The 19,341-nt window shown below is 42.7% G+C and overlaps 1 protein-coding gene across 2 annotated transcripts in view; it reads right to left on the bottom strand.

Moving 5' to 3' along the window:
* adgrb3 (adhesion G protein-coupled receptor B3) overlaps positions 1-19,341 on the bottom strand; it is a 330,718-nt gene that overhangs the window by 129,836 nt on the left and 181,541 nt on the right. For both annotated transcript variants that reach the window (XM_017461819.3, XM_017461821.3), the window contains 4 exons: positions 17,705-17,811; positions 16,957-17,151; positions 2,596-2,664; positions 765-873 (listed from right to left, as the gene is read on the bottom strand). In XM_017461819.3, coding sequence (XP_017317308.1) covers positions 765-873; positions 2,596-2,664; positions 16,957-17,151; positions 17,705-17,811 — 480 coding nt within the window. The remainder of the gene's footprint in view (positions 1-764; positions 874-2,595; positions 2,665-16,956; positions 17,152-17,704; positions 17,812-19,341) is intronic.

Here is a 19,341-nt window from a genome sequence, read left to right as displayed (position 1 = left end):
TTGGATTTCATGGCCACAACACATCTCAAAAAAGTTGGGACGTGGTAACAAAAGGCTGGAAAAGTGAACACCTGGAATGTGATATGTTTTCTATGTTCTATTTTGAATAACATTTGGGTTTATGAGATTTGCAAATCATTGCATTGTTTTTTATTTACAGTTATTTACATTTTACACAGCGTCCCAACTTTTTTTGGAATTGGGGTTGTAGTAGAATGAGGAATCATTATGAGAAATTATATTAAAACTGTGATTAAGGAATAAATAAATGCTAATTCAGTCTATAAAATATTACAGCATAAATATAGTAGATGAAAAATAATCAGTGATATCAGTTCTTTCATTATTCCTGCAGGGGCCTTTCAAAACTGAATAGGTGTTAAAAATTTTAATTAAGCAGAATCAGTGGAATAAACTTGGTTTTAATTAACAATATTGATTCACCTTTTTAGCTATTCTTTTCATCTCACACTATTATGGATATGCTGAATCAGTAGGAGCAGCCCAGCATTATTGATGTAGGAATGAAACAATGCACAAACTGTTTCAAATTGACTCAGCAAATCTGGAATCTACTGAACTTATACTTTGTCAGTGTTTTTTTTTTCTAAATTAATATTCCTTATAAACCACAAATATAAATAGTTATTAATTTATAGTTATATTTATTACATATAGTTATATAGTTATGAACACCTAATACCAATAATGTATCCACTAATCAGTTCAAATGAATGATTTTGATGGCTCTTCATAGGCCTTACCCAGGTTTCCCGTCATTAAGTAAGCATTGTGGAAATCCTTCATGCCAAGACCGACAATGTGTATGAACTCCTCAATGACCTGCATCAGCTCCACTGCACCTGGATAGATCTGGAAAAAAGACAGAGTGAGAGAGAATGGAGAAAAGTGCCTCTGGGGTGTCTTTACAGTATTACAGTAATCTGACTTGTATATAAAAACATTTTATATACATTATAATACTATTAGCTTAAACTGCTTACAATTTAGGCTAGTGATTGTCTCAGAAGCAATGCACTTTTCATCATTGAACATGGCTAAGAAACAACTTAAACAGGAAGAGGTTTTTGACTGACATTAATCCAATCCAGTGCCTGACACTGATATAATTCCATACATATAACTTGCCCCCCAAAAAACTCATTGTGTCACAATGTTTAAAATGTAATTTTCCACTGGAACATTAATATACTTATATGTTTTTTGTGGAACAACATATAAGCCAGAAGCTCAGATAGCCAATCAAATTGCATCCTTATAGATTCTGAAGCTTTTGTTGTAAAAAAAAAAAAACATATCAGATGAGATGTGGGCCGTGTGCAGAGGCTGAGAACAGGCCAGCAGTATCCAAACAGTAGATTAGCATCTAACAGTTAATTGTGGTATGTTTATAGACGATTGCAAAATGTGTTTTTCTTGCCTGCATGTTCTAGGCGGGAGGCACAGCCTGTTATATATACTGTATTGTGTCCTGGACTAAAATGGCTAGTTGTGGTCCTGCTCACAATGAGCATAATGAACATAATTATGACAATCAATAATTAACACGCACACACAGTCAGATACCTTATAATGCCACTGAGCACTGCAGAACCATGGGTCCTGGATTTAATCCAGAACCATCAGTCTGATCATGGTCAGAGAAGGCCATTGCCTCTCTCAAGCATTATCTTTGTATCTCCATGGCAACAAGGCTAGTGATGTGCCGTAGGAAGGAGTGAGGGAAATAACCAAGACAGACATTCCGTAAGGACAGAGAATCTTGATGGATTTCCGGCTCTCATATAATACAAGGCAACATTTATGTGTACCCAAGCATGTTTTCAAAATAAAACAAATTAGACTAAAGCTTAATGAATGAAAACCCATGTCTGCGTCTTAGGTGCTGTCAAATATAGGGAGATGTGACCGATTTGTATGCAGTTTTCATGTGTTTGTATGCACTGTGACAAGCCAACATTTAATAAGTGATTAGGAAGCCTGCAGCTAGTGAACTAATGAAACTGCCACTCTCTTTGCTCTGATGCTTTGATTTAGACACACAGGTGTACACTAAGTGTTCACAAAATGTTCACAACAGACTTTTGTAGAATCTGAGCTTGACTGTACCTCAGGTTAACCTGATTATCTATAAGGGAAAATGAGCTTTGACCCTCATACCACACTTCTACAAATGTGAAACCTTGTTGACAAAAAAGGCTGTCATATATTCAAATACCTGCAGCTCAAGATTGTGTGTTGCAGCAACAAAGAGAGAGAGAGAGCGAGAGAGAGAGAGAGATGGTGCATCATCAAAAACAGTGAGCCTTTTAACTGGACATGCCACTTCTACTGCCACAATGTGGATTTAGTGAACATTGCAGGTACTGGCCCTTTTCTGAAGTTGCTATGCCACATGTGCCAATTGATTTGGCCACTACACTTAAGAGAAGAGATCCTTCACCACACTGAACTCACTTGTAATATCACCATAATGACGGTGAATGTTAAAGCACTGGATAGGCTCATATCATGTATACATTTGAGATTCAGTGTATGTCTGTATTAAGATGAAATATTTAACACTTTGTTCACCTGCTGGGCATCCTCCCATTTTTCTCGGTTCTCTTCCTCCAGTAGATTACTGATGATCTGAAAAAAGTTCTGTATAGGGATGGAAAAAGAAAAATCAGTTTTACAATAGGTCTGCAATTTTCAATCACTGTATTGCCATTATAGGCTCCAGGTTCCCCGTGACCCTGAAAAGGATAAGCGGTATAGAAGATGGATGGATGTATTGTATTAAGTTTAATTATCTATTGTTTACTGGTATTTTTAAATGGAATCCAATGCATCTTCTCATTACAAAATAAAAAAGATATGTGGGTAGATTGATCTAAATCTGGATAGCACAGCATCAGCTAATTTTATCTTCCCCAACTAACATTAGCACAAGATCCCCTCCTGCAGGTGCTCTATGAATACACCACACACACACACACACACACACACACACACACACACACACACACACACACACACACACACTAATGACGCATCTCTGCCGCAGTCTAAACAAATGCCATCTTAGGTAACAACAGAGAAAAGCCACACCAGTGATTTGTGGAGAGATGAATCTGTCAGGCAGAGTCAGCATCAAAATGCAGCTAGGAGTTTCTGCTATTTCCAGTTCAGGAAGTGGTTGATCTCTTTCAAATACCAATGTGAGCACTAAATTCAGTAGCATTATGGCTGCTTACTTGAAGCTAACACTAACTGTGTAAGCATGCTGGAACAAATGTTTGTATATGAAGAGAAAGTATATCAGATATCGGTAGAAATATGTCTCTTTATCTGTTCTGAAGAGGCAGTGTCTCTGCATGGGTGTCTTTGTTTTCTATTTGAGCGCTTATACTCCCTCTGGTGGTAATGTGTCCATGTAAACACTGCATGAGTGCACACAAATGTCTACCTTCGCACACACACACAGTCATGCACACACAGAATGGTGGTATGCAGAAAGGAGTCATATCCCTGCTAGATAAATCCTCCCAAAGCAAACATTCATACAGGCATGAGAAAACAGAAACCTTCTCAAACACAATCTGTAAATACTCTAGTTATTATGGCATCGCCCTTGGGAGCCCTTAGGACAATACAATAGCTTGAGATGATCTCACTGCACAGACACAGAGACTGTGGAATTCTATCAGTAGCAGTGGCATGCTACTGAAATCCGAAAAGGTATTCAGGAAGAGAGAGAGGGGAATATTACTAACTACCCTGGTGCAGGTCATTATGAGCAAGTTATTAAGTTTCTTGTTTAATCTATGTAATCAAGTATCTTACATTGTGTAACTAATGAAATTGGGTTAAACTGATGACATTGAAATCATCTTTCAAAAGTAAAAAAAAAATAACATAAAAAAATAACTGCAATTCAATTAATATTAGTAATTATTATGCCACAGCGGTGTTCAATCCTCCAATCTGATTGGTCCAATGGTTTTTGTTTTTTTGTGATTTTTTAAAACTGCAGTTCTGACAGTAGTGCCTACAGTAATTCAAAGCACAAGTTTATCAAAAAAAATCTTTGTTAAATATATGTGCGCAACAATTATTGGCACCATTATGAATTCATATGAGAAAAATATATTTGAAGTATATTCTGACTGATAGTTTACATTTCTTTAGTACACCTGGGTGACTAGGAACAGGAAATTGTTCAAACATGACTTCCTGTTTCACAGGGGTATAAATATGTGGTAACACATAGGCCAAATTCCCTTAATCATTCATAACAATGGGGAAGACCAAGGACTTTAGCGGTTATGTGCGGCAAAAGGTTGTTGAGCTTCACAAAATGGGAAGTAGCTATAAGAATATAGCACAAGCACTGAAAATGCCCATTTCAACCATCAGGGCAATAATTAAGAAGTTCCAGTCAACTGGAAATGTTATGAATGAACCTGGAATTGGATGCGTGTCTATATTGTCTCAACACACTGTGAAGAAGATTATTTGAGTGGCCAAAAAATCTCCAAGGTTCACAGCTGGAGAATTGCAGAAGTTAGTTGCATCTTGGGGTCAGAAATTCTCCAAAACTACAATCCACCTACGTCACCATAAGTTCCCTTCCCTTATAAGACGCTTAATTTCTCTTCTATATTTTCTAAAAATCTCTGAACTTTTCTATCCCTTTTTAAAAAGAAAAGAAAAGAGAAAGAAAGAATGAGCGAGAGAGAATTCAGAAAGTGTGTTACGCCTTGCTCCCGTTTCATCACGGGGAGACGGACACGCTTTCTGTGTGAAGTGTTTAGGGCTGGAGCATGCCACGGCAGCCCTTGAGGGGTCTGACTGTGAGCATTGTGAATGTTTTACAATTAGGCAGCTCCGCTCACGACTCGCTCTTTTCTCGTCCAAAGGGAGATGGGTTTCAGAGCCTCACGGATCTGTTCCTGGGAATCTTGTATGGATTTGGAAGAGGAGCCTATCTCTTGCTCTGTCTTCCGGGTCCGGCTCTCCGCCTGACTTTGGAGCTCGCGTTGCGACTCCTCCTTCTCCTATGGAAAGCCAAAAGACCTTTGCTGACTCTGAGGAGTCGGTAGGGGGTGCCATTGCACCAAGAACTGAGAGCAGCACTCAAGCATATAAAGAGCTGCTTTAGGTGATTACTAGGGAAATTGAAAAGCTGAATATAGACTGGCCCGAGGAAGAGGAAGTGGCTCGTAGCAGGCTGGATGAGCGCTTCCTCTCAAGTGAAAATAAATATAAATCTCCCTCACACCGCAGAAAACTCCCCTTTTTTCCAGAAGTGCATGATGAGATATAACGCTTCTGAGGAAAACCATACACTAGCCGTGTTCATAACACCGCGACGTCTGATTACTCAGCCATCATGGGGAGCGAGCAGCATGGCTATTTAGTGATGCCGAAGGTGGAGGAGGCGCTTGCGAGCCACCTCTCTCCATCAACGGCAGGTAATTTAGGGGGTCTTGCTTGTGGGTCAATGCATACAATGGCAGTGTTGCAGGCCAACCAAGCAGACCTGCTGAGTGAGCTCAATATTGGGAAGGGAATTAGGCCTGAGTCAGTGGCAGAGCTGTGCTGTGCCACAGATTTGTCTCTCCAGGTGACCAAGCAAACGGCCTGTCATATCGGCTGTTCAATGGGTGGCTTGATTGTGGCGGAGAGGCACCTATGGCTCAACCGCTCAGGGATGGGGACAAAGATAAGGTCTCCTTGCTGGATGCCCCTGTTAAACCTTCCGGCCTATTTAGTGGTGCGGTTAATGCAATCGCTGACAGGTTTTGTGAGGCAAAACAACAAATGGTGGCATTCAGCCAGTTCCTTCCCTGTCGTGTCGAGTTCTCCTAGGCATCCATGAGTGGAGCCTAGGGCAGCGCTAGTGCAAGGGAGGTACAGAAGGTGAGTGTGACAGCCTGCCTCCCCCCGTGGAGAGCCAGGGAGACAGAGCCGCAATACCGGGTTCTTCCCTTCGAGCTAGCTTTATCCCCTCGCACCTTCGCAAAGTGCATGGATGCTGCTCTGGCTCCCTTGTGACTCCAGGGCATCCGTGTACTAAACTACCTGGATGACTGGTTAATTCTAGCACGATCCAGGGAACTGGCGCTTCAACATCGAGATGTTGTTCTCGGCCACATGAGGAGCTTGGGGCTCAGTTTGAACCTCAAGAAAAGTATGCTTTCTCCAGTGCAGAGGACAACTTTACTAGGGGTTATATGGGATTCTACTATGGTGAAGGTGTTTCTATCCCCAACATGCGTAGGATCGATCCTATCAACTTTGAGCAAGATAAAGCTAGGTCTGGGAATCGCCTCCAGTCTCTACGAGAGACGGTTGGGCCTTATGGCAGTAGCAGCCAACATCATACCGTTGGGCCTATTGCACATGAGACCATTTCAGTGGTGGCAGAAAAGTCAGGAGTTTCATCCGAGGATGAGGACGAAACCTCTGAGAGTAATCAGTATCATGCAGCGATGCCTACATGCTCTGAGTATTTGGAGATGTCCCCAGTTTCTAGCCTTGGGTCACACTGTAGGGCTATCACAAGACGGTAATGACAGACGCCTCCCTCACGGGCTGGGGTGCGGTCCTAGATGGCTGTCCATCTCACGGTCTTTGGAGCGGCCCTCATCTGGAGTGGCATATAAATGGCCTAGAGATGCGGGCCGTATTCCTACAACTGAAGTTCTTTCTTCCTCAATTAAGAGGTCATCATGTGTTAGTTGTGACAGACAACACAGTAGTGGTCTCATATATCAACCACCAGGGAGGGTTACGTTCATGCTCTCTGTTCAGGCAGGTGCAACTAATCCTTCTCTGGGCAGAGGGAAGGTTCTTGTCAGTCAGTGCAATGTACATTCCGGGCAGCCGGAATGTGGGAGCAAACATCCTGTCGAGGCAGGGGCTGAGTCCCAGGTGTTGGAGGCTCCATCCACAAGTGGTGGAGTCCATATGGCAGAGGTACAGACAAGCAAAAATGGATGTGTTCACCGCTGAGGAGACAACACACTGTCCGCTGTGGTTCGCCCTCTCTCCTCCCGCACCATTGGGGCTGGATGCCATGGTGCACATGTGGCCAAGGTCACGTCTATATGCTTTTCCCCTGATCGCTATGCTCCCACAAGTTCTAGCGAGAGTTCGCCAAGACAGTCTACGTCTGCTGCTTGTAGCACCTTATAGGTCAGCTCGAATGTGGTTCTAGGAGATAATATCCCTGCTAGATGGCACTCCTTGGGAGATTCCCATCCGCAGGGATCTACTGTCTCAAGCCGGAGGGCTGATTTATTACCCTCGGCCGGAACTGTGGAAACTGTGGGTCTGGCCCCTGAGGGGCACCAGCTCATAGATTCTGGTATCACAACTGATGTTGTAGAGACCATGTTGAATGCTAGAGCACCATCCACAAGGAAATTGTATGCGCTCAAGTGGCAGGTTTTTGTCCTGTGGTGTGAGGAACGTCAGCTAGACCCAGTGAACTGTGAAACAGCTACAGTCCTGGAGTTCTTACAAGGACGTTTCTCAGCGGGGTGGGCTCCTTCTGCAATAAGAGTTTACGTGGCCGCCATTCCGGCCAGCCATGCCCCTGTTTATGGAGCCTCTGTGGGGCAACATCCTCTAACTTTGAGGTTCATGCGTGGTGTCAGGCTGGGACCTTTCTGTGCGTCTGACTCTAAAGGTAGACCTTCTGCTGGCCCTGACATCTCTCAAGTGAATAGGAGATCTACAAGCTATCTCTGTTGCCCCTTCCTGTCTTGACTTTACCCCTGGATTTGCCAAGGCCTTCCTGTATCCTAGGCCGGATAATATTCCTAAGGTGCCTACATAGGCTGCCCAGCCTGTGGTGTTGCAGGCTTTCTGCCCTCCTCCGTTCCTCACACCGGAACAAGAGAGGATGCACCTGCTGTGTCCAGTAAAGTCTCTCTCTACTTATGTTCGCCGCTCCGGCCAGTTGCGTAAGTTGGAGCAGCTGCTGGTCTGCTTTGGTGGCGACAGTAGAGTTGATGCTGTGTCAAAGCAGTGCATCTCTAATTGGATAGTGGAAGCAATCTCTATTACTTATGAGGCGCGTGGTCTCGCTACACCTCTGGGCATAAGGGCTCATTCCACTAGGGCGGTTGCTTCCTCAAAGGCTTTGTCCAAAGGGGTATCCTTACATGATGTGTGTGCTGCTGCAGGGTGGTCTATGCCACACACATTCATTCATTATTACAGCCTGGATATTCATTCCGCCCCGGGCTCGAGTGTCTTGCAGTGACCCTCAGGCTTGGGTCTATTAGAACAGGCCATACCCTCGGTGTGGGTAATACCCAAGTGGGTATTCTCATTCCCATAGTTTTATGCTAAATGCAACGTGGAGTTCTCTTTGAAAGGGAACGTCTGGGTTGCGCATGTGACCCTATTCCTTGAGAAGGGAACGAGATGTTGCATAGCTTTGTCATACCAGGGCAGGCCTGTGAATTGTGTCTCCGCTTCAGATAACAGAGGCTGACAGCATGGTTCACAGGTGCCATATTTACAGTATATCACGCGACGCACTTAACTGCCACGTCACCTTATCATGGAAGGCCTATAAATAGAGGCATGATTTTACATAAACTTCAGATGCCAGTTGTGCGAGGGGTGCTCCCATAGTGTTATGCTAAATGCAACGTCTTATTTCCTTCTCAGGGAACAGGGTTACATGCGACCTTGTTTGGAAGGGTTTCAAGAAAAAAGAGACTACTCTCAACTAAAAACAAACTCAAGAGTCTTCAGTTTGCCAGACATTACTGGAACTTCAAATGGGGTCGGTTTCTATGGTCAGATGAAACCAAAATAGAGCTTTTTGGCAACACAGATGGCGCACACAGAGAGGTAGGCATATGGGAAAGTACCTTATTCCCACGGTGGCTCTTTAATGTTTTGGGGCTGTTTATCTGCCAGAGAACCAGGACATTTTGTTACGATACATGGCATCATAGACTCTATTATATATCAACAGATATTAAATGAAAACCTGGCTGCCTCTGCCAGAAAGCTTAAAATGGGCCATGGTTGGATCTTCCAGCAGGACAATGATCCAAAACACACATCAAGATCAACACAAAAATGGTTTACTGACCACAAAATCAAGGTCCTGCCATGGCCATCCCAGTCCCCTGACCTGAAACCCATAGAAAACCTGTGGGGTGAACTGAAGAGGAGAGTCCACCAGTGTGGACCTCAGAATTTGCAGGATCTGGAGAGATTCTGTATACCTTGGCATGTATTCTCCAACCTCATCAGGCATTATAGGAGAAGACTCAGAGCTGTTATCTTGGCAAAGGGAGGTAACGCAAAGTATTGACTAAAAGGGTGCCAGTAATTGTTGCACACCTATATTTAACAAAGATTTTTTTTTGATAAACCTGTGTTTTGTTTGTAATGGTTTGAAATGCATGAGAGCAGAGTATTTTGTGAATTATTTTAACAAAAGATCAAACGGTTAAACAATAAAGACAATTTTTCACAGCCTTCTTTGCTCATATTTACCAAGCATGCCAATATTAGTGGAGGGCACTGTATTATACAGTATATTATATTCATTGAAAAAAATTATATATATATATATATATATATATATATATATATATATATACACACACACACACACATACACACACACCAGTGGTGGTTGAGGAGATTACCTCCGCCCCACCCCCCCATACTATGTAAAGTGCTTTGAGTGTCTAGAAAAGTGCTATATAAATGTAACTGTAAAAAAAAATTACAGTTCCATATCACTTCGCCAAGTGAACTGAAATAACAGAAATGTTAGCCTACTGTCCACCACAGCACACAGAGCTAACAGCAAAGAAAATGACAGAAAATTCTGATTTTCCAGAAATATGTAAGGAATAATTGGCTAATTGACGATGGGCTGTTTAATTATTAGAAACATAATGCGCACTCGAGGTAGTAATGTGGCCATGAGGCTGGAGCCATTGATGCAGTTACTGGAGGGAGGGAGAAAGAGAAAAGAGAGAGAGGGCACACAAGAGCACGTGTGATAAGCTGGTGAACAAGGATCACTTTATATTTATTTACAGTGTTTGTCGTATTTTCTTTAGTAATAAAAAACGAAAAAACCATGTGAACAAGTAGGCTTATTGATATTTATTTATGCTATTTTTTTATATTATCAGGATGAAACTAAAAAACAAACAAACTGGGAACTCTCTCTCCATTACTCCCCAATAACTGCATATAAATGCTCAAGCCTCCATTACCAGTTCTAAAATGACGTTTCGAGTTTTAAAAAGAAAAAGCCCTGATGACAAGACCAACAGCCCAGCTGACCCAAGCTCTGCTGCACAAAAAAGGAAGACCTCGTGGCCAAATCAAACTCGCAAGTATGAGGCTGCATACATAAAGTATGGATTTACTGTAGCACATAAGAATAGCAATGAGTGCCCGAAATGCCAGGAGATTCTCTCCAACGAATGTTTAAAGCCTTCCAAACTTCGGCGTTATTTGAAACAAAAGCACCCAACAGAGGCCGAAAAGACAGTGGACTTTTTCAAACGAAAAGAAGAGAATTTGGCTAGACAGTCCACCATATTCGTGCAGCAAGCTAATGTCCCCGATAGAGCATTGAAGGCATCGTTTTGGCGTCATACCACATAGCTCGTGCCAAGAAGCCACACACAATTGGAGAAGATCTGATTTTACCAGCTACCAAAGACATTGTAAGAGAACTGCTTGGTGATGATGCTGCCGGGAAAATTGATGCAGTACCACTTTCTGATAATTCCATAACCCGTGGATTGGTGAAATGGCTCAAGATGTGTCTGCTCACCTTTTGGAGCAGGTGAGAACCAGCGAATATTTCGCTCTTCAGCTGGATGAGAGCACGGATATATCTAATGCTGCTCAACTGCTTGTGTACATTAGGTTCATTTCCCAGGAATGTTTTGTTGAAGAAATACTATTTTGCAAAGCCATTGAAGGTAGAACCACTGGGAGAGATATTTTTCAAGTTTTGGATGAGTACATAGAATCTAATGGACTTGACTGGTCTCGTTGTGTGGGGGTGTGTTTGGACGGGGCCGCGGCCATGACTGGGAAGAGCAATGGATTGACTGCTCGTATCAAACTGAAAGCCCCAAATGCAGTTGCCACACACTACATGCTACACCATGAGGCTCTCGTCACAAAGAGGATTGACGACGAGCTTAACCAGGTATTACAAGATGTTATAAGGTTGTGAATTACATCAAAGCCCGCTCCATGAAAAGCAGACTGTTCACTCTGCTTTGCAATGAGATGGGCGCCTGTTTTGACAGATTGCTGCTTCATTCCACTTCATGCGTTGGTTATCACGGGGGGCAGTTTTGAACCGCGTATATGAACTGAGGGGGGAGATTGCAGCGTTCCTCTCATGTGAAAAGCATCAGCTGGCAGACCATTTTACAAATACAGCCTGGACTCGTAAACTTGCATACATGTCAGATATTTTCCACCATCTAAATGTATTGAATCAAAGCATGCAAGGGTGTGACACCTACATATTGCATGTGCAAGACACGCAAGTGCGTGCTTTTTCGAAGAAGATAGTGCTATGGTCAAACAAGCTCCAACAGGGAATTACAGAAATGTTTCCATTACTTCACCAAGAGCTCCTATCATCTGGAGAGTTGACAACCATCTCTCCACTGATCCAGTCCCACCTTCAGCACATACAGGGATATTTCAGAGACTATTTCCCTGACCTTGAAAACACACATTTAAACTGGGTTAGGAACCCCTTTGCTTCTGGTGTAGGTGCAAGTCTCAATTTAAAGGCACAGGAGGAACTGATTGACACGACAAATTCATGTGATTTAAAAATGAAATTTGAGTCTGTTTCCCTTACTAACTACTGGCTGCATGTAAGAAAAGCCTATCCTGCCCTGGCTGAGAGGGCTCTGAAATGCCTTCTCCCTTTTGCAACAACTTACTTGTGTGAGTCTGGCTTTTCCACTTTAAAAATACTTAAAACAAAACACAGAGCACGTCTACATCTGGACAATGACATGCGTATGGCACTGACAGACATAAAGCCCAGGCTTGACAAACTGTATTGGAGCCACCAAGCCCATCCCTCCCACTATTGTGTTTTCTCTTTCTCACTCTCAGACAACCACACACACACACACAGTGAATCAATTCCTAATGTAATGTAAATATGTAATTATTAATAATAATAAAAAGGGGGATATATTCAGAAGACTGTATTTTTAAAGTGTTTTAAAGACATCTTGCAAAAGGGGGGCCTCAGTCAAATGTTAATGCCATTTGGGGGGCCTTGCCTTGGAAAAGTTTGGGAACCACTGGACTAGGCCATTCCAAGACATTTAAATGTTTCCCCTTAAACCACTCGAGTGTTGCTTTAGCAGTATAATTAGGGCCATTGTTCTGATGGAAGGTGAAGCTCCGTCCCAGTCTCAAATCTCTGGAAGACTAAAACAGGTTTCTGTCAAGAATTTCCCTGTATTTATTGCCATCCATCATTCCTTCAATTCTGACCAGTTTTCCAGTCCTTGCTGATGAAAAACATCCCCACAGCATGATGCTTCCACCACGCTTCACTGTGGGGATGGTGTTCTCAGAGTGATGAGAGGTGTTGGGTTTGTGCCAGATATAGCGTTTTCCTTGATCACCAAAAAGCAAGATTCTAGTTTCATCTGACCAGAGTACCTTCTTCCATATGTTTGGGGAGTCTCCCACATGCCTTTTGGCTAACAGCAAATGTGTTTACTTATTTTTTTTCTTTAAGCAGTGGCTTTTTCTGGCCATTCTTCCATAAAGCCCAGCTCTTTGGAGTATGGTCCTATGGACAGATACTCCAATCTCCGCTGTGGAGCTTTGCAGCTCCTTCAGAGTTATCTTTGATCTCTTTGTTGCCTCTCTGATTAATGCCCTTTTTTTGGTGGGTGGCCCTCTCTTGGCAAGTTTATTGTGGTGCCATATTCTTTCCATTTTTTAATAATGGATTTAATGATGCTCCGTGGGATGTTCAAAGTTTTGGATATTTTTTTTATAACCCAACCCTGATCTGAACTTCTCCACAACTTTGTCCCTGACCTGTTTGGAAAGCTCCTTGGTCTTCATGGTGCCGCTTGCTCAGTGGTTTTGCAGACTCTGGGGCCTTTCAGAACAAGTGTACATATACTGAGATCATGTGACACTTAGATTGCACACAGGTGGACTTTAATGACCTAATTATGTGACTTCTGAAGGTAATTGGTTGCACCAGATCTTATTTAAGGGCTTCATAGCAACAGGGGTGAATACATATGCACACACCACTTTTATGTTTTTAACTTTTTAAAACAAATTATTTTTTTCATTTCACTTCAAAAATTTTAACTATTTTGTGTATGTCCATTAGATGAAATCCAAATAAAAATCCATTTAAAATACAGGTTGTAATACAACAAATAGGTAAAATGCCAAAGGGGTGTGTTACGTATTCTACGAAATGGAGGTTAGGACGGATGCAAGTGCAGTTAAAGACTTTTATTTGAGAGAGACAGGCAGACAAATCCAAATCATGAGACAAGAGCATGGTCGAAATAACAGGCAATGGGTCAGGCAATCTACAAAAAGGCAGAAACTGGGCAAGGCTAGAATCAGAAACGAGAAACGAGAAACAAGGTAAATAAACATGGATCAAAAATGAGAAACAAGAAACAACTGCTTCGTAAGGAGATAGCACTGAATACTATGCAAGATACAAAGAGACTCGTGGGGTGTAAATGGTGTAAATCAGGGGTGAAACACAAGACAGCTGAAAACAATGAAGGACATCTATGGGGAAACAACCAGTGACAAGACAGGGGCAGAGACAGGACAAAAACCATAACAAAAGCACATGTTGAAAGTAAACAATGTCAATGTCACCGAAGACCCAAAACCATGCATTCACTAAGATTTCGCGCCTCGGCTCGTGCTTTGAGCTCATGCATCGAACTTGTGCTTCGGGTCTCCAAGCACGCTGCATGCTACAGTGCTAGCTCAAAGGGAAATCGTGACAGAAGCCCCCCAACCACAACCCCCCCCATGAGCACCAGAGCACACTCCTCTCCCCTGGCGGTGTGAACCCTTTGGGCAAAATGTCCTCAGCGACGTCCTCAGCGGAGCAGGAAGGCGGAGCGTTGTCCTCCATCGATTCTGCAGGCTGAACTTGGTTGGCTGTGTCAACAGCATGAGTAGAACATGGTTTGTTGGGTCAATAGACTTGGTCATGAGCAGAACTTGGTTATCCATGTCAGCAGACTCAAGTGTGAGCAGAACTTGGTTGTCAGTGTCAGCAGACTCGGGCATGAGCAGAACTTGGTTGTTCGTGTCAGCAGACTCGGGCGTGATCAGAACTTGGTTGGTCATGGCGTCGGTTTCAGGCATGAGGAAATCTTGGTTGGTCGTGTCAACAGACTCTGGCGTGAGCATAACTTGGCTTGTTGTGACATCGGTTTCAGGCATGAGCAGAACCTGGTTGGTCGTGACATCGGTTTCAGGCATGAGGACACCTTGGTTGTTCATGTTAACAGACTCTGGCAGGAGCATAGCAGTTGGTCATGACATTGGTTTCGGGCTGGAACATGACCTGGAAGGTCACATCGTCGATCTCAGACTGGAACGTGAGCTGAGAGATCCTTTTTTCGACCACAGACCAGAACTTGGCTTGAGTGGTCGGTTCTTTGATCTCGTACATGAACTTGGCTTGAGAGGCCTCTCTTCAACTTCGGACAGGAACTTGGCTTGGGAGGTCATCTCTTCGACCTCAGACAGGAACATGGCTTGGGAGGTCACCTCGTTGACCTCTAGCAGGAACTTGACTTTATGCTGGAGCTCTGGGGATGAGACCGCCTTGTGGGTCTCATGCTGGAGCTCTGCAGATGAGACCGCCTTGTGGGTCTCATGCTGGAGCTCTGGGGATGACACCGCCATGTGGGTCTCATGTTGGACCTCTGGGAATGAAACTGACTCCTGGGTCTCATGCAGGAGCTCTGGGGATGAGACCACCTCTTGGGTCTCATGTTGGAGTTCTGGAGATGAGGTCGCCATGTTGACCTCCGGCTGGAGCTCAGCAGGTGAGACCACTTTGTGGGTCTCAGGTTGGAGCTCTGAAGATGAGGTCACCACGTTGACCTCTGTCTGGATTGGGGGAGGAGGTCAACCAGTTTGGTAGCTGTTTCTGTGAGGCAGGCCTCCACCAACAGATCCTCTAGAATGGCCCTGGATTCTGGAATTCCGAACACCATCATGAATAGTCCCACAAACTGACTTACATTCTCCAGTTCCCTGGAACCCATGGCTGCTAGACGCCAAAAAACCGGGACAACATGGACCTTATCTATTGCTTCTCACTGGGCTTGGGGTCCACTAGGCTTGAGAAATAGATCTGGCATTCAACCAGAAAATATTCAGGGTAGCCAAAAAACCCATCATACCGATCTGGGAGATCTATGAATGTCCACAGAGGAAACTGGATCGAATCCAAAGCTTGGATGGTTTGCTTGGTTTCCTTAGCGTGACGTCTCCTCTGTCTTCCTGCTGCATCCATGGTCTGGCGTAGTATTCTGTTACGTATTCTACGTAACGGAGGTTAGGACGGATGCAAGTGCAGTTAAAGACTTTTATTTGAGTGAGACAGGCAGACAAATCCAAATCATGAGACAAGAGTGTGGTCGAAATAACAGGCAATGGGTCAGGCGATCTACAAACAGGCATAAACTGGGCAAGGCTAGAATCAATAAGGTCAATAAACATGAATCAAAAATGAAAAACAAGAAACAACCGCTTGGTAAGGAGATAACTCTCAATACTAGCAAGGTACAAAGAGTGGGGTTTAAATGTCAAACATAATCAGGGGTGAAACATAAGACAGCTGAAACCAATGGTGACACACCTACAGGAAACAACCAATGACAAGACAGGGGCGGAGACAGGACAAAAACCATAACAAAAGCACATGTAGAAAGTAAACAAAGTCAATGTCACTGAACACGCAAAAGCGTGCGTTCGCTAAGAGCTCGCGCATCAGCTCTAGCTTCGAGCTCGCGTATCGAACTCGCGCATCGAACTCGCACTTCGAGTCTCCGAGCTTGCTGCATGCTACAGTGCTCGCTTGAGGGGAAATCGTGACAGGGTGAATACTTTTGCAAGGCAATGTATGTATCAACAACAACATAGTGGCCTATAACAATGAGCCAGTGTGTCTGCCACGAGACCTATTTCGAAATTGGAGTTGGAGTCTACACTAGGTGGCTCTTAAGTGACTAATTTTTTGGTTCAATAACCGGTTCGAAATGAATGAATCAAACCTACAGGCAGAGTTGAAAGTCACCTTTTCAGTCATATCGGACTCAAAAAACCCACACACTAGAGCATTTTAAGGACAAAACATGACCAATATCTTGGAATAAAAAGTAAAACATCTTAACAATATCTTGAGATGCGGTAACTGTGGTATAAGTGGAATAATTGACTCCGGTCTGTTGAATTATTAGAAAATAATGCACACCTGAGGTATTACCACCTTGGGGTGTGCTTTATTTTCTAATAATTCAACAGCCCATCATCAATTATTCCTTACATAATTTATAAATAGAAGTAAATTTTATGGAAGGAGTATTCGAGACAGAGGATTTTGTGCGATCTGGTTTCACACTAACACAACAAGCTCCATTTTTTTGTCTTCAAGAGAGTGAAAAAAAGAGGCTGTTGAGGAAACAACTACTTAAAGCTGCTAAAACATAAATGAAAGGAATTAACTTGTCTAGTGGACATTATGCAACATTTAATGGCAAACTCCTACGGTATCATCACACCATCACACTTTAGGCCTCACACTACTCTGTCATATAGCACGACCTGTTACGGGTTTTTTTTCATTACACAACAAATTCTTAGTAGAATAACTCTTACCTGCACATCATCTGAAGATGGTTCGTAGCTGGCCCTTTTAAAGGTGTCGGTAACATTCCATAAGATTTCCACAGAGGAAAGCAGGTCACCAGCGTAGAAGTTGCGTCTCTGAGTGAGGTCCAGCAATACTTTGGTTACCTGGGACATGCCATCCCCTGCCAGATTTCTCTGACCCTTAGCAAGGTGTCCCTGGACCTGAGGCAGGTCAGAGGAAGAAATCTTTGGGTTTGATGCACATATTTATGAGCTTCCATATTAACAGGTTGACTTCAGTAACAACCACATGTCATGACAGAGAAAATAGGAACAATGCCTGGTAGAATTACAAATGTATTCTAGTTGTGTCATTTAGTCCTCAATCTTCCATTCTAAACAAGCTCCTCTCCTATTTGGCTCAGATTAAAATCTACAACCTGTCATTTGCAGATAAAACTGAAGAACTCTGATTTATTTCTTCTTTTGGTTAACTGTATTAGTTTGATGAGTCAATTGCTTGGGTTAAATAGAAACTACCTAACTGCAATAAGGCAACCAGCACCAAGACTTCAAACCAAATTTACAGGCAGTGCAGTTCATGAAAAAGAACTAGGAGATCATTTCATGCTGCTCTAGGTCTGCAAACAATAAATAATGAAAACACACACTCATTTATGCAGACCTGAATGAAATTTATTGGGGTAGGAAAATGTTCTTTTTCACTTCCCCACTGTGAGTGTCTGATCTTCCACCATTGTGGCTTTACACCTACCGACTGCTGTAAGTATCTGTATTCATTTTGGATGCATCGAGCATAGCTGGGCTGCTCCCAATATGCTACCCCACGGTGATCTAGAGAGCAGCGTCGACTTGTGGTGCCTGCAAAAGATGAGAGTAGAGAGACAGAGTAAGTAAAAATGGGATAAGATATTTTCTGATAGATAGGGCTGGAGAGTAAAAGAGGCAAACAATGTGTGAGAGGCAATTGATATGGGAGAGATAAAGGCAGGAAACAGAAAAGGACAGTAACTGATAGAGTGTGAGATACAGTAGAGGTGTACGAGACGAGAGTTTAGTATTTTAGCCTTTGTTTCCTGGTATTTATATCTAGATGTTTTAAACAATATATAACATAAAACCTTTTGTATCAGACCACCAAATTTTTAGGCAAGCAAAAGTATAGGAACAAATAAGTCTTAAAGTAAATCAAAACAATTAATATCTGTTTGCAGATCCCTTGCTTGTAATAACTGTATCAAGCCTACGACTCAATGACATCAACAAATTGTGATGCTTTCCAGGTTTTTACCACAGCCTCTCAGTTGTTTGTTTTGGGGGGTTTCTCCCTTCATTTTCATCTTCAGGAGGTGAAATGCATTCTCAATTGGGTTACAGTCTGGTGATTGACATGGCCTGTCTAAAACCTTAAATTTTTTCCCCCTCATAAAGTCCTTTGTTGAGCTGGCAGTGTGTTTTGGATAATTGTCTTGCTGCATGATAAAGTTCCTCCAATTAATATGGATGCATTTCTCTTTAAATTGGCAGACAAAATGTTCCTGTAAACTTCTTAATTCATTCTGCTGCTACCATCATCAATAAAGATTATTGAGTTCCAGAAGCACCCATGCAAGCCCAAGCCATGACACTACCGCCACTATGTTTGACTGATGAGCTTGTATGTTTTGGATCATGAGCAGATCCTTTTTTTCTCCACACTTCAGTAGGTTAATCTTGGTTCAGAACTTTTGTGGCTCATCTCTGTATTACTTTGCAAATCTGGCTTTCCGATTCTTACTGCTGAGTGGTTTGTGGTGTGGCCTCTATATTTCTACTCTCAAAGTCTTCTTTAACCGGTGGGTTGTCATACCTTCACCCTTGACTTGTGGAGGTTGTTAGTGATGTCACTGACTTTTTTTTTCATAGCTCTCACAATGCTTCTGTCATCTGCTGTTTTCTGTACACCAGTGGTTTCTTTCTTTTTCAGAACATTCCAATTTGTTGAATTGGCTATGCCCAATGTTTGTGCAATGGCTCTGCTTGTTTTTCCTGCTTTTCTCAGCTTCAAAATGGCTTGCATTTCTCCCATAGACAGCTCTCTGATATTGGCTTATCCTTTTTAACAACAAATGCAGTCATCACAGGTGAAACTGAAAGCTAAAATCAAGATTAGATGTTCAGATGTATTTATTGTTTAAACATTCAATCCAACAGGACACACCTGGGTAACAAGAAACACCCATCACTCACACAGTATTTTTGCTCACCAAGAAATTGTGCGATCTGATACAGAATCTGTTATGTCTGTGTTGTTTAACACATCTACATATAAATAGCAGGAAATGAAGCTCAAATTCTAAACTCTCTTCTCATATTTATCTTTTGATCACAAACCCAGATATCTTCAGTCTA

The sequence above is a fragment of the Ictalurus punctatus genome, chromosome 29 (assembly GCF_001660625.3).
Source record: "Ictalurus punctatus breed USDA103 chromosome 29, Coco_2.0, whole genome shotgun sequence".
Taxonomy (NCBI): domain Eukaryota; kingdom Metazoa; phylum Chordata; class Actinopteri; order Siluriformes; family Ictaluridae; genus Ictalurus; species Ictalurus punctatus.
The sequence above is the reverse complement of the archived record's forward strand: the minus strand, read 5'-3'. Positions and strand labels throughout refer to the sequence as shown.